Here is a 13503-nt window from a genome sequence, read left to right as displayed (position 1 = left end):
CAATATTTCCTAATGCAATGATGTGTTCATTCAATAGATCATCTGCTAGATCACACGTGAGAGTTAGTTTGGAAAAAAGCCATTAAAAATCTTTACCAGTGAATGACTGATGTAATTTTAATATAACTAACAAAACACACACACACACACACACACACACACACACACACACACACACACACTGGCCTGTGTAGGGAAATCTTTGTTCTCAAGATAATAATGAAAAATTTTTAAATAAGATTTGTTTTGAATGGAATGTTTTTTGTTAAGATTATCATAGAGAGGAGAGGTAATATTTCCTCCTTCAAATCTTTAATAATACAATATTTATACTTTGTGTGTACACTCCCAGACGTGCAATGTGCTTCAAGGCAAAGAATTAGGAAAATTCAAAATGTATTATTTGTAACTGACATTTGTATTTTTCTTTAAAAGTGTCAGCAAAGGTTTACTATCTTGACCAGGCTCTTAGAACTAGGATATAATGTAATTTAGAGTAAATTTAAGAATCTTTAAAGCTTCTGTTTTATATAATGGTTTTATAGGTATAACTTTAATCTAGTTTAGGTGTTTCTAAATAAATTTTTTCTGTAATTCACAACTCAGCCTTTATAAAAATTATAATCTTTAAGACCCTAAAACTTAGAAATAAGACAAAGCAATTCAACAAAGAACATCTCATTTAAATTATTTTGAATGTCCAAAAATTAGGAGACACAACACCTAACAGAAATTACTTTGAAAACTAGAGATCTTATTTACATAAATTTTAAAAAATAGAAATAAGAAATTAGCAACATGCATTTTTTTTTTTTAAAAAGAAAGCCAAAAGAAAGGAAGTTAGTGTAGCTGGGCCAGACTTACATGCTGCCTATCTTAGAAGGGAAGCCAGATGGGGGAGGGAGCTCTTTTTCCCTAGCAGAAGTACTTGTCTCTGTATTCATTCCAATCTCTTGCCCTTCTGCAACAGGTGTAAGAGGGCCAGGCAAGGAGGCATCTCCTGTACTAGTGTCTGAAGCTAGTTCACTGCTATCTGCATACAGCAATTCCATTTGAGTGGTGGTTCTCCTTCGGGCCTAGTCAGAGAATGGAAGGAAAAACAATCATGTGCAAATTTTCGCAGGCAAGATGACTAGGCGATATTTAATATTCATTTGAAATAGGTAAAACATTTAGCATGTCTTTTCCTAGCAAGTGTGTCAAACATAACATGTAAGATAGTGACAAGCCAGAGCTACAGCCAGATAAGACCTTTAGAGGCCGTAATAATAGCCAACATTTCTGTTGGATGCCAGAAATTGTTATAAATACTTTACTATATTAGTATATACTATCATTATCCCAATTCACAAATGAGAGAACTGAGGCACAGAGAAGCTAAAAGTCCAAAGTCACACAGCTAGTAAGTGGCAAAGCCAGATTCAAAACCAGGCAATCTGCCTCCAATATTATTGTGCTATACTGCCATTCATCGCCAGCTCCCTCAACATATCATTAAAAAAAAAAAAAGAAAGAAAGAAAGAAGAAAGAAATTAAACCAAAAGATAGTTGCAGGGACATTCAACTAAATTCTGATGTTTCCCAGGCTTAGATGATTTATTTAATATAAATTTTAATTTCATTTTACTATCAATTTTTACATCTGTTTCTCCTTTTTTATGACCCTGCCCCCTGACGCTTTAACTGGGTGTTTAATCTGCCTGCTGGATATCTACCACCAGTCCATACCAGCTTTTGTCAGCATGGTGAGGCAGGTGAAGGTTATTTTCCTAGAATCTAAATTTACCATAAGCATTCCCTTCCATACTCCTGAAAAACCAATGGGACTACCTTGTTGTTAACGCTTAGAGTTGGCTGCTATCGCTAATGTATTAACAGATAATCAAGGTGTTTACCAGATTAGAAACCTCTAAAGGGCAGACAACCTGTTTTATTCAACTTTGTATCCCCTGCATTTAACATAGTGCTGGTAAATATCTATTTAAAATATATACTCAACTTCACTTTTTCAATGAGTGAAAAATAAGTAATATGAGAACCTTTTAGGCATCTTTGCAGTTCAAAAGGAGTGGTAGATAATACCTGAAAACTTTTGGAAAGAGAAAGCCCTGCAGGTCAACCTTTTACCCTGTCAGTTCTCCCTACTGCAAACTGAGTCATTTTCTTGGGAATTCCGAACCACGGTGGGTTTTATTAGGAGATGACCTTTAGGCTACCACTTCACATTTCTCTCTGGCTTTCACAAGGCCTGAAAGACCAAGTTACCTTAGGAGATTCTCTCCTCCACTTAAGACTGGATCCAAACTATACTCAAATGCTTTCTTTGAGTTTGGGTAACTTCTACTTAGTCACTTAGAATAATAAGACACAAACCACATGTCACCAAGCCAGTACCTCAAGGACCATACATAAAGACTGGAGATGTTTTTCAGTTGGCTAGCCCAGTATTTTAAAGATAAGGAAATTCTCCATTAAAATCCATATTTAAAGCTTCTCTTTAAAAAGTTGAGGATCTGGTAGCCTTAGGCCCATATTCCATCATGGCAAAAATAAGCAGTAGTTGAGTGGTGGCTATTTGCTTTAGATGCAGCATGTCCACTTCAGGTAATCATAATAATCCCTATTAATTACCTTATATTCAGCCAAATTACTCATTTATATTACCTGGCTAACCACTGTGGGCCTTAAATCCATCCTGTCCATTAGCACAGTACTATTTTGAGTCCTGATTTCATCCATTCATTCAACAAATATTTACTAAGCACTACAAGAATTCTTTGTTTTCAAACATCTTAAGATAGTTAGTTAATTCATCTAGTACCAATGTTACCAACACTCAATCTGAAATAGACCATGTGTTTCTTACACATTTAACAGTATGTATCCTTTATTTTTTTAAGCTTCACAAATATACATTATAGCATCAATTTTCAATACAAAATGATGATTAAGAGTTGGCCTATTCAAACCACCTCAAGACACAGTTAAACAAAATAAATAAGGAATACTTGAGGACATACTAGAATGTTAAAATTTCAAAAATCTCCTGTCAATCTAAATTATTTTTAAGGATTGTTTTCCATAATCATATCTTATCTAGTAGAAAAAGTACAAGAATACAGTAAATCACAAGTTTCACAAAGGAGCAATTTTTCAATATAAATTTTTTTCAAGGGGGAATATGATAAAGAACTAAATTTCTTACACATGAAATCTTTGATAAAAGCATGCCTACTTGCTGACCTATTAAGAGTCAAACCTGAGGCCTATGTGATTAATAATGACAATAAAGAACAGCAGAAAAAATGTTTACCTGGTATTTTCAATTCTCCTTACCTTGTTTTTAGGTTTCACTTCACCACAAAGCTTCATAAGGTCTGAAGAGAGTGAGCTATGTGCAAATAAGTAATTAACCACATGATTAAAAGGGAACTTATAGAAAACTGTATGTCCTCTAATGAGTACAAGTATGGAAAAAAATTTATATGCCTACAGAAAACACAGAAAGACAATATTTAAAATCAAAATAAACTAATTAAAATAGTCCATTTTCCTTCCTTAAATATCCCAGTATTTTTATTTTAAAGTTTTTGATGGTTAAACATTACTTAGTTGGGCTTCCATATTACTGTTTCTAGTTCTCTTCCCTTAGCCATAAAATCCAAAATTATTTGTTTTATGGTAATTCTTTGATGCACAGGATAAAATTATTAAAAATATTACAGAAATAAGTCAAATCTATTAAGTTGCTAAAGCCTCTCTTACCTTCCTTCTGATCCTGGGCTGTTTAAAGGTACATCCTCATCAGTGCTGTCCTCTACATTTTCTAAAAAAATGTCCAAAATGTAAGTATTATCCACATGTCACAATTTGAATGCTGACTGTAATCCCTATGCTATAATAAGCAACAGCCCAAGTTCTCTCAATATGGGCACTTTGGTTTTAGTAACTGAATCAAATTAGAAATGTAAAAAAATATTTCTAAGAAACTCCTTTGATTATATGCCCTAGGATGAGAAAAATATGTTCAAAATAGGAAAGCTATGAGTTGAATGATAAAACAGAACAGCATTCACAGGATGGAAATGAGATCATGTATTTATCAGAGTACGTAGAATTATTTATATATTTTTCAGAGTATGTATTTATCCCACACCATCCATTTATCCCATGTATGAAAAACCACTGAGTAAAACACAAGATTAAAGTAAATGCTGCATGCGCTCCCTTTAATGTACTGAGTCAACTTCAAAAACTACATAGGTATAAACATAGTTGTACTTTATCAGTATTCCAACTTATATATTTTCCTTTATTTTTATTTTTGTTTTCAAGTAGAGAGAGAGCATGTGTGTGTGTCAAGGTATTCAGGAGTTACATACCAGCATGCAGCTCATTCACATGTACATAAAGGACTAAAACTACGGGTTTCCATGCAACAGTTTTGTAGATAAATACAAACAAACCACTGCTATTTCAGAACAACTGTAGCACACTAATAAAAAGAGAGGAAAAAGCAAACATATAAAACTAGTAGGAAGTCAGTAAATAAAACAGCCACTGAAAGTAAATTATTTAAAATGTCAGTGAGCCCCTAACACAGGTGCAAGTTTTCAAAACTTATACATTTTATTATAAAGCCATTCCACAAAACTAAAGGCAATACTATCAACAATATATACGTTGGGGACTTCGCTCGTGGTCCAGTGGTAAAAAATCCACTTCCAATGCAGGGGATGTGGGTTCGATCCCTGGTCAGGCAACTAAGATCCCACATGCCGCAGGGCAACTAAGCCCTTGCGCCACAACTACCAAGCTCGCACGCCTCAACAAGAGAGCCCGCCTGCCGCAAACTATAGAGCTCATGTGCTCTGGAACCCATGCACCACAACTACAGAGCCCACGTGCCCTAGAGTCCGTGTGCCACAACTAGAGAGAAAAAACCCACACACCACAACTAGAAAAGCCCAGGCACCGCAACTAGAGAGAAGCCTGAGCAGACCGTGCACTGTAATGAAAAGATCACTTGTGCCTCAATAAGATCCTGTGTGCCGCAACTAAGACCCGATGCAGGCAAAAAATTAAGGAAAATAAATAAATAGAATATTTAAAAATAATTATATATATGTCAGTGAAAAATATACAGTATTCATCCCCCTTTAACTTTTACATTTATATTATACAGGTGGATTATGCTCATAAGTCAACTAATTCCCTTCTCAGATGCTCCCATTCTTCCTCACTGTTTAGCAGACACTTCGATAGAAATTCAGTAATACTTGATAGCATTATCTAAAATGGAGCCCATCTAGGACCCACACAAAGGGAGTTTACTTTCCGAAATGAGCAAAATGGTGGTCTTGAAGGCAATGTGTATCTCAAAGCCCACGCTTGCAGGCTGGAGGATGTGCTTCAAAGAAAGGATAATTGAGTGCTAAGGTGACTGAATTAGTCAATAACATAGAAAATGTAAAGAAATGACAAATCTAGTCTTTATTTTTCCATGTATAAAAGCAGGCTAAGATTGACTAGTAATTTTCTTGTAGGGAGTGATGAAAGAAGTTAGTATATTAAACATCATATGAGTGCTCAGTAAAAGCTACTTAGCTCTTGCATATGCATATATGCCTTATTTAGAGATAATTACAGTTTGACATAACCAACCCAGCCAGAGGATACAACCCTCCACCCAGACATTCACCAAAATAGACACCTCTTCAGGACTGAGCTTTGTCTGTAGCACTACAGCCATCTGGGCAGCAGGACATGCCATCACCTCACTGCTCTACTCTCAACTCTAAGAACATAATTCCAGCCCAACACCAGCTTCTCTTCTCATCACTGAGCATTAAAGCTAAAAGCAGAGACTTAAAACTGCAAAATGCTTTAAAGTTCATACATATCGGTACACAGCTGCATAATCTCACATCACTAGAAGTTAACCAAACAGTTACTATTAAAGTCTTTTTTAAAGTTTATATAGGTATATAGATATGTATATATGTATGTGTATGTGTGTGTGTCTGTATATATATATATATATGTATATATACATATATATATATATGTAGTGTATGGAAAAGAGTTAACATAGCAGCCCAGAGACTACTATCCTTAGAAAGGCCTCCTTGCAAGGTTGGATTTTGTCTGTCATCTGAAACTTGGCTCTCAGAGTATCCCTAGTCATCAGTTAACTAGTGAGGGAAGTTCATTATACCTAGAACATTTGTGCAAACAATATGGCTTATGCTGAGAACTCCTGCTTTCCTCCTGGAGTCTAAAATTCTCGTATATACTAGACAAAGCGTGCCTATGTGACTAGTTCCCAGTAAAAACCTCAGGTGCTGAGTGTCTAATGGACTTCCTTGGGTGTACACTATGCACACATGTTGTTGCATTTTCATTCCGGGGGAAAAGTGCATTCTGTGTGATGTTTCCTGGGAGGGAGAGAGCATAAGGCAGCCTGGACATGGATTCCTCCTGACTCCATCTGAGTCTTTTTCCTTTACAATCTTGTTGTGTATCCTTCCTACATTGCTCTCATGAATCTTTGCCATGAATACAACTATATACTGAGCCCTCTGAGTCTTCTAGCAAATCCCCAAACATAGGAGAAGATCTTAGGAACACCAACATAGGTAGGGAAAAAAGAAGGGGAAAATAAAGATGTTCTTCAAAGGCTACAACAATACAAGCCTATTAGCATGGAGTACTGGCCCTTGCTCCCCCTCTAGCCTTATATTCATCATCCTACACCACATACTTGTTGCTCCAGAGCACCAACCTGCTTGAAGTCCTCATTCATACAATATTTTGGCTAAATGTCCAACTTTTAACTTACTCCCTGCTCAGAGAGACTCTTCTGCCCAGCCCCTTTCCACCTTGTCTCTTGCCTGGCTAAATCTTTTTCTTCATTTATGTTTCAGCTCAAATTTCACCCCCTCCAGAAGGCCTCCATCAACTCCTCCATTCTTGTTGGGTAGCCCCATTCTGTGTTCCCATAATTCCCTGTACATATCTCAATCTCTGCCCTGTCTGCAATGTATCATAATCTGTTCATGGTCTGTCACCCTCAGCAAGGTATCAAGTCCATGAGGGCAAGATTCTGTGTCTTATTTATCTTTGAATCCCAGCACCCAGCCCAAAGTTGAGATAAATTGAAACTAAATAAATATTTTTTAAAGCAATGAATATGACCATCTAGTTTCTGTGTATTTAACTTCCATGTTTTTCTCCTTCCGTGCTTTTCTTCTAAGCACCTCTGGTCTAGATTATGGCCTTAGGGAAAATTTATGCCATGAGTCACAGGTTATATCAGCTGAATGTGTTTCCCTCTCTGTTTTTGACCCTGCTTTAAGCTACAGATAATTAAAAGTTGCTTGAAAGCTGTGAAAAAGTAACAATGCACATCAAATAGCAGTTTAATATTTTCTGCACAAAAGGACATCAAAGAGGGCATTGCATTTTTCTTCCAAGTTAAAAGAGATAATGGACTTAAATAAGAATTTACTTATTACTATAAATTGAGCCACTAAGATGAAGAAGAACAAAGAAAAGTCAGAGGAGGAGGAGGGGGAGAAGGATAAGAGGAAGGAGGAGGAAGAGGAAGAGGAAAAGAAACATGCTTAATAACACATGGAATGGCAAAAATTCTGGTTATAATTCAGAAATTTGGGCAGCCTAACATGGTTCCTTAATATAATCAATCCTTTTTCTACCTGTCTTTGTTATAGCTTGAGCAGGATAAAAGTTGTAGCCTGTCCATATCTGTATTATGGAATTGATCTCAAGGAAATACTATTTTGAGATTTAACACACAGGGTAAACGTCTAAAAAAATCAAACAGGGCTTCCCTGGTGGCTCAGTGGTTGAGAGTCCGCCTGCCAATGCAGGGGACACGGGTTTGTGCCCCGGTCTGGGAAGATCCCACATGCCGCGAACAGGCTAGGCCCGTGAGCCATGACCGCTGAGCCTGCACGTCCGGAGCCTGTGCTCCACAACGGGAAAGGCCACAACAGTGAGAGGCCCGCGTACCGGAAAAAAAAAAGAACCAAATAGTTCATGTATTTTATTTGCATCGTTTAAAATAAATTCAGATTCATAGGTTATGTTTATTTTAATAACCCAGAGAGGAAATTACATTTAATCTTTCAGTTACATTCCTCTCCATCAAGTATTAGAAAATTTTGACAGCTGCGTGATTAGAAAAAAGTTAAGATCAGATTTTGAAATAATTTGAAATAAAAACTGGTCCAAAATAATCATTCACGAAAATTGCAAGTAATAAAATTACACTGATGCTTCTGATCCTTCATGTATATAACCACTAGGAGGAGGATAGATACTACTCATGAGTGGGTGTAGTTCACATGAATGTTGTACTGGCAAGGGAAAATGTCAAAAATCTCAATACTCAGTGATATCTAAAGCTCTAACTTGAAAATATTATAATTATAAATAATGTTTTAATCTGTTCATTAAAATCCTTTGGATAGTTTTATTCAAGTTACAATATTAAAATATACGTGGCTTAATTTTATAAAACTTAAGAACAACTGAGAATCTAGCAAATATAAACCAAAAACAAATATATATAAAAGATAAATAACACAGAAAGTTATTTATGAGGGTAAAACAACAGATTCAAGTTAACAGATAGATTTAAAAATTAAAAAGGAATATATGTTCCATTTTTTACTACAAGAAAGAGGGGCTTATGAAACTGGAACCAAATCTGGAGTTCAAATAATAAAATAGAAAAATAAACATACTTCTTTAAACATCTAAGAACTTAAAAATCAGGAAATGTGTAAGAAAGACAAAAGACTTAGTATGTTTGTGGTCACAGATACATTTCATAAAAGATCATGCAAAAACCAGCTCGCTGCCAATAAAAATTTTTAAATAAGATGTACCACAATTAGTGTACATGAACAATTAGTAATTCATGCAGCTGTAGGGTACACAGAAAGCTAAACATACTTACCTAATGGTATGCTATCTAGATCTGTGTAAATAACAGCAAAAAGGAAACAAAAAGCAATACTCCAATCAAAACAAATCCAATGTTAAGAACTCTCATATAAAACAAGATTATGTATCATTTATAAGATATGTAGAATAGATGCCATAGCAAACACTTATAAATTTATTTTTTAAGGCAGTTAGATATGTAAAGTAATGAAACTTGGTTAATACTTTAAATAATTTAAACAACCAATTCAGAAGCATGGTTGATCTTATTTATTCATAAAAACTAATTACTTAATAATGCTAAGGAAGCCTTTTTAAGTTGCTAATCATTTCTTGCAATGACAATAATTACATCCCCCAAAATTTATACATGCAAATTAAAGCAGGAATAATTACCAAAAGCATAAGTAAATATAGCATCTATTCAGTCAAGCTATAGGGAAAAAAGGTAGAGTATAGCATACTCAAAGAGCAAAGTTACCATGCAATTTATTTAACTAAAATTTAATCCAAATTACCTTGTAAAGCATGACCTAGTAAAGCATCTAGCTCAGGATTTAATTCTGCTTTCTCTTTCAACATATGAAATAAGAGCTGGTTTTGTGTAGCACTGGTTATTTCAGTTTGTTTAAGCCGACCTTCAAGTACTTTAATTTGAGCCTCTTTCTGGGCAGCCTGAAGACCCTATAACAACAACCCCCCCAAAAAAAATTTATCTTAGATCATACAAAACAGAATCTACCACACAAAGATCTGTATCAAATAGCAAATGCATATGATGTATGGACTTTGACATTAAATAGATCTCGATTCATCCCAGCTTCTGCACTTGCAAGCTCGTTGACCCTAAGCAAGTTACCTTATCTTCCCGATTCTCAGTTTCCAAATATTCAAATGATATGAATGATTCTTACTTCCTTCCACGTTGTGAGGATTAAGTGAGAGAACAAACCATTAAAGGTCTAGCACAGTCTCAACGTGGGAAAAAAGGTGAGTCAGAAATTATCACCTTTAATATTTAGGCAGAAGTTTCTGAAGACAAGGAGAGTGCAACTGTATTTTTTCCTTTCTGATTTTTTTTGAGCACCCTAAGAGATTTTTCTTTTAACTTTTCCTTTGTTAAAGTGAAAAAGAAATTATTCTTTAAGTTGTTTACCTGTTCTAATACACAAGCACAAAGATGAGAAGCTAATGGAATTGATGTAAATACTGCTGAGTTTTCTTAACTCTAAGGAAAAGAATCTTCCTCCTTACTACAAAGGAAAGGGTCAATAGAGAAAGATAAGCAAAATTGCAATGAATTAACCAAAGCTTAGGTTTTCAATAATAGTGTAGTTAGAACTTACCTTATTGATGCCCATTGACAGGAAGTGATCTAGCAGGTATCTGGCTTCTGTAAGTGTACAAGCATTAATGACTGCAGTGACATCCAACGTTTCTCCTTCTTCCTACATCAAACCAACATATGATGTATCATTACCTTGACCTGAATGTATTTAACAGAAGACAAAGCCATTGTTTCATGCATTTATTTGATATCATTGGATTAGCTAATGTGACTCCACAGAAAAGTATAAAATATGATCCCTACTCCAAGAAACATATGGTCTAGTTTAAAAGACAAGACATTTGAGCAGTTAAGAACTCAAGGTTGATTAATACATTATATATGCCTTGTGTAAACAATAATAATATCACAAAATAGGCACAGAAATGGAAAGCAGGCAGGGAGTGGTATACATGCAAAACCTAAGAATCACATTAAACCACAGACAGAAAATACCTTCATATAAAAATTCAAAGTGTTTTTAATGACAAAAAATACAAAAATACTTCTTATTAAGTCATTAAACACCTTTTTAGTTACAAACCTTTGCTTCTTCCATCTGCATGATGTTGGCTTGACAATCAGAAATACTGTCATTGATATAATCTATATTAGCAGTTACTGACTCCATCTCCTCATTGATGGTAACCACATTTTTATCTCCCTCTCCATTTTCCTTGACTATCTTTTCCCTTCTTTTTGAAAGCTTCTCTCGTCTTTTTGTGAGTTCTTCCCTTTGCTATTGAGAAAACAGATTTGATTTTAAGAAATTATTTTCATCTAGGACCTTGAGAACATTATGCCAAATGAAATGAGTTAACAGAAGGGCAAATACTGCAGGATTCCACTTATATGAGGCAACTAAAATAGTCACACTCGTAGAAGCAGTAAATAGAATGGTGGCTACCAAGGGCTGGGGGGAGGAGGAAATGGGGATCTGCTGTTCAGTGGATATAAAGTTTCAGTTATGCAAGAGGAATAAGTTATAGAACTCTTCTTTACAACATTGTGCTTATAGCTAACAACACTGTGCTGTACATTTAAAAATGTGTTAAGAGGGTAGCTCTCATGGTATCTGATCTTACCACAATTAAAAAAAAGAAATGGAGATAGCCTCAACCACCAGAGGGCAGACAGCAGAAGCAAGAAGAACTACAATCCTGTAGCCTGTGGAACAAAAATCACATTCACAGAAAGATAGAGAAGATGAAAAGCAGAGGGCTATGTACCAGATGAAGGAACAAGATAAAACCGCAGAAAAACAACTAAATGAAGTGGAGATAGGCAACCTTCCACAAAAAGAATTCAGAATAATGATAGTGAAGATGATGCAGGACCTCTGAAAAAGAATGGAGGCAAAGATTGAGAAGATGCAAGAAATGTTTAACAAAGACCTAGAAGAATTAAAGAACAAACAAACAGAGATGAACAATACAATAACTGAAATGAAAACTACACTAGAAGGAATGAATAGCAGAATAACTGAAGCAGAAGAACAGATAAGTGACCTGGAAGACAGAATGGTGGAATTCACTGCTGAGGAACAGAATAAAGAAAAAAGAATGAAAAGAAATGAAGACAGCCTAACAGACCTCTGGGACAACATTAAATGCAAGAACATTCGCATTATAGGGATCCCAGAAGAAGAAGAGAGAGTGAAAGGACCCGAGAAAATATTTGAAGAGATTATAGTCAAAAACTTCCCTAACATGGGAAAGGAAATAGCTACCCAAGTCCAGGTGCACAGAGAGTCCCATACAGGATAAACCCAAGGAGAAACACGCCGAGACACATAGTAATCAAATTGGCAAAAATTAGGCAAAGGAAAAGTATTGAAAGGCAGCAAGGGAAAACCAACAAATAACATACAAGGGAACTCCCATAAGGTTAACAGCTGATTTCTCAGCAGAAACTACAAGCGAGAAGGGGGTGGCATGATATACTTAAAGTGATGAAAGGGAAGAACCTACAACCAAGATTACTCTACCACAAGGATCTCATTCAGATTCGATGGAGAAATCAAAAGCTTTACAGACAAGCAAAAGCTAAGAGAATTCAGCACCACAAAACCAGCTCTACCACAAATGAAAAAGGAACTTCTCTAAGTGGGAAAGACAAGACAAGAAAAGGACCTACAAAAACAAACCCAAAACAATTAAGAAAATGGGAATAGGAACATACATATCGATAATTACCTTAAACGTGAATGGATTAAATGCTCCAACCAAAAGACACAGCCTTGCTGAACGGATACAAAAACAAGACCTATATGTATGCTGTCTACAAGAGACCCACTTCAGATCTAGGGACACATACAGACTGAAAGTGAGGGGATGGAAAAAGATATTCCAAGCAAATGGAAATAAAAAGAAAGTTGGAGTAGCAATATTCTTAACAGATAAAATAGACTTTAAAATAAAGAATGTTACAAGAGACAAGGAAGGACACTACATAATGATCAAGGGATCAATCCAAGAAGAAGATATAACAATTATAAATATATATGCACCCAACATAGGAGCACCAGAATACATAAGGTAACTGCTAACAGCTATAAAAGAGGAAATCGACAGTAATAGTGGGGGACTTTAACACCTCGCTTCCACCAATGGACAGATCATCCAAAATGAAAACAAATAAGGAAACAGAAGCTTTAAATTACACAATAGACCAGATAGATTTAATTGATATTTATAGGACATTCCATACAAAAACAGCAGATTACATTTCTTCTCAAGTGCGCACAGAACATTCTCCAGGATTGATCACATCTTGGGTCACAAATCAAGCCTCAGTAAATTTAAGAAAATTGAAATCATATCAAGCATCTTTTCTGACCACAACACTATAAGACTAGAAATGAATTATAGGGAAAAAAAAGTAAAAAACACAAACACATGGAGGCTAAACAATACATTACTAAATAACCAAGAGATCACTGAAGAAATCAAAGAGGAAATCAAAAAATACCTAGAGACAAATGACAATGAACACACAACAATCCAAAACCGATGGGATGCAGCAAAAGCAGTTCTAAGAGGGAAGTTTATAGCTATAGAAAGCCTACATCAAGAAACAAGAAAAATCTCAAGTAAGCAATCTAACCTTACACATAAAGGAACTAGAGCAAAAAGAACAAACAAAACACAAAGTTAGCAGAAGGAAAGAAATCATAAAGATCAGAGCAGAAATCAATGAAATAG

At 35.4% G+C, this 13503-nt stretch overlaps 1 protein-coding gene across 10 annotated transcripts in view; it reads right to left on the bottom strand.

Annotated features, from left to right (window-relative positions):
- Positions 1–13503, bottom strand: part of KIF21A (kinesin family member 21A) — a 157072-nt gene that overhangs the window by 24582 nt on the left and 118987 nt on the right. For 6 of the 10 annotated variants that reach the window (XM_027093531.1, XM_027093530.1, XM_027093532.1 and 3 more), the window contains exons 20-26: positions 10845–11039; positions 10320–10421; positions 9492–9657; positions 8987–9007; positions 3766–3826; positions 3337–3391; positions 865–1076 (exon numbers count right to left, since the gene is read on the bottom strand). In XM_027093531.1, coding sequence (XP_026949332.1) covers positions 865–1076; positions 3337–3391; positions 3766–3826; positions 8987–9007; positions 9492–9657; positions 10320–10421; positions 10845–11039 — 812 coding nt within the window. The remainder of the gene's footprint in view (positions 1–864; positions 1077–3336; positions 3392–3765; positions 3827–8986; positions 9008–9491; positions 9658–10319; positions 10422–10844; positions 11040–13503) is intronic. The other 4 variants (XM_027093536.1, XM_027093533.1, XM_027093534.1 and 1 more) reach the window with 1 other exon arrangement.

The sequence above is a fragment of the Aethalodelphis obliquidens genome, unplaced genomic scaffold, assembly GCF_003676395.1.
Source record: "Aethalodelphis obliquidens isolate GAN/ISIS:26980383/991018 unplaced genomic scaffold, ASM367639v1 scaffold84, whole genome shotgun sequence".
Taxonomy (NCBI): domain Eukaryota; kingdom Metazoa; phylum Chordata; class Mammalia; order Artiodactyla; family Delphinidae; genus Aethalodelphis; species Aethalodelphis obliquidens.
The sequence above is the reverse complement of the archived record's forward strand: the minus strand, read 5'-3'. Positions and strand labels throughout refer to the sequence as shown.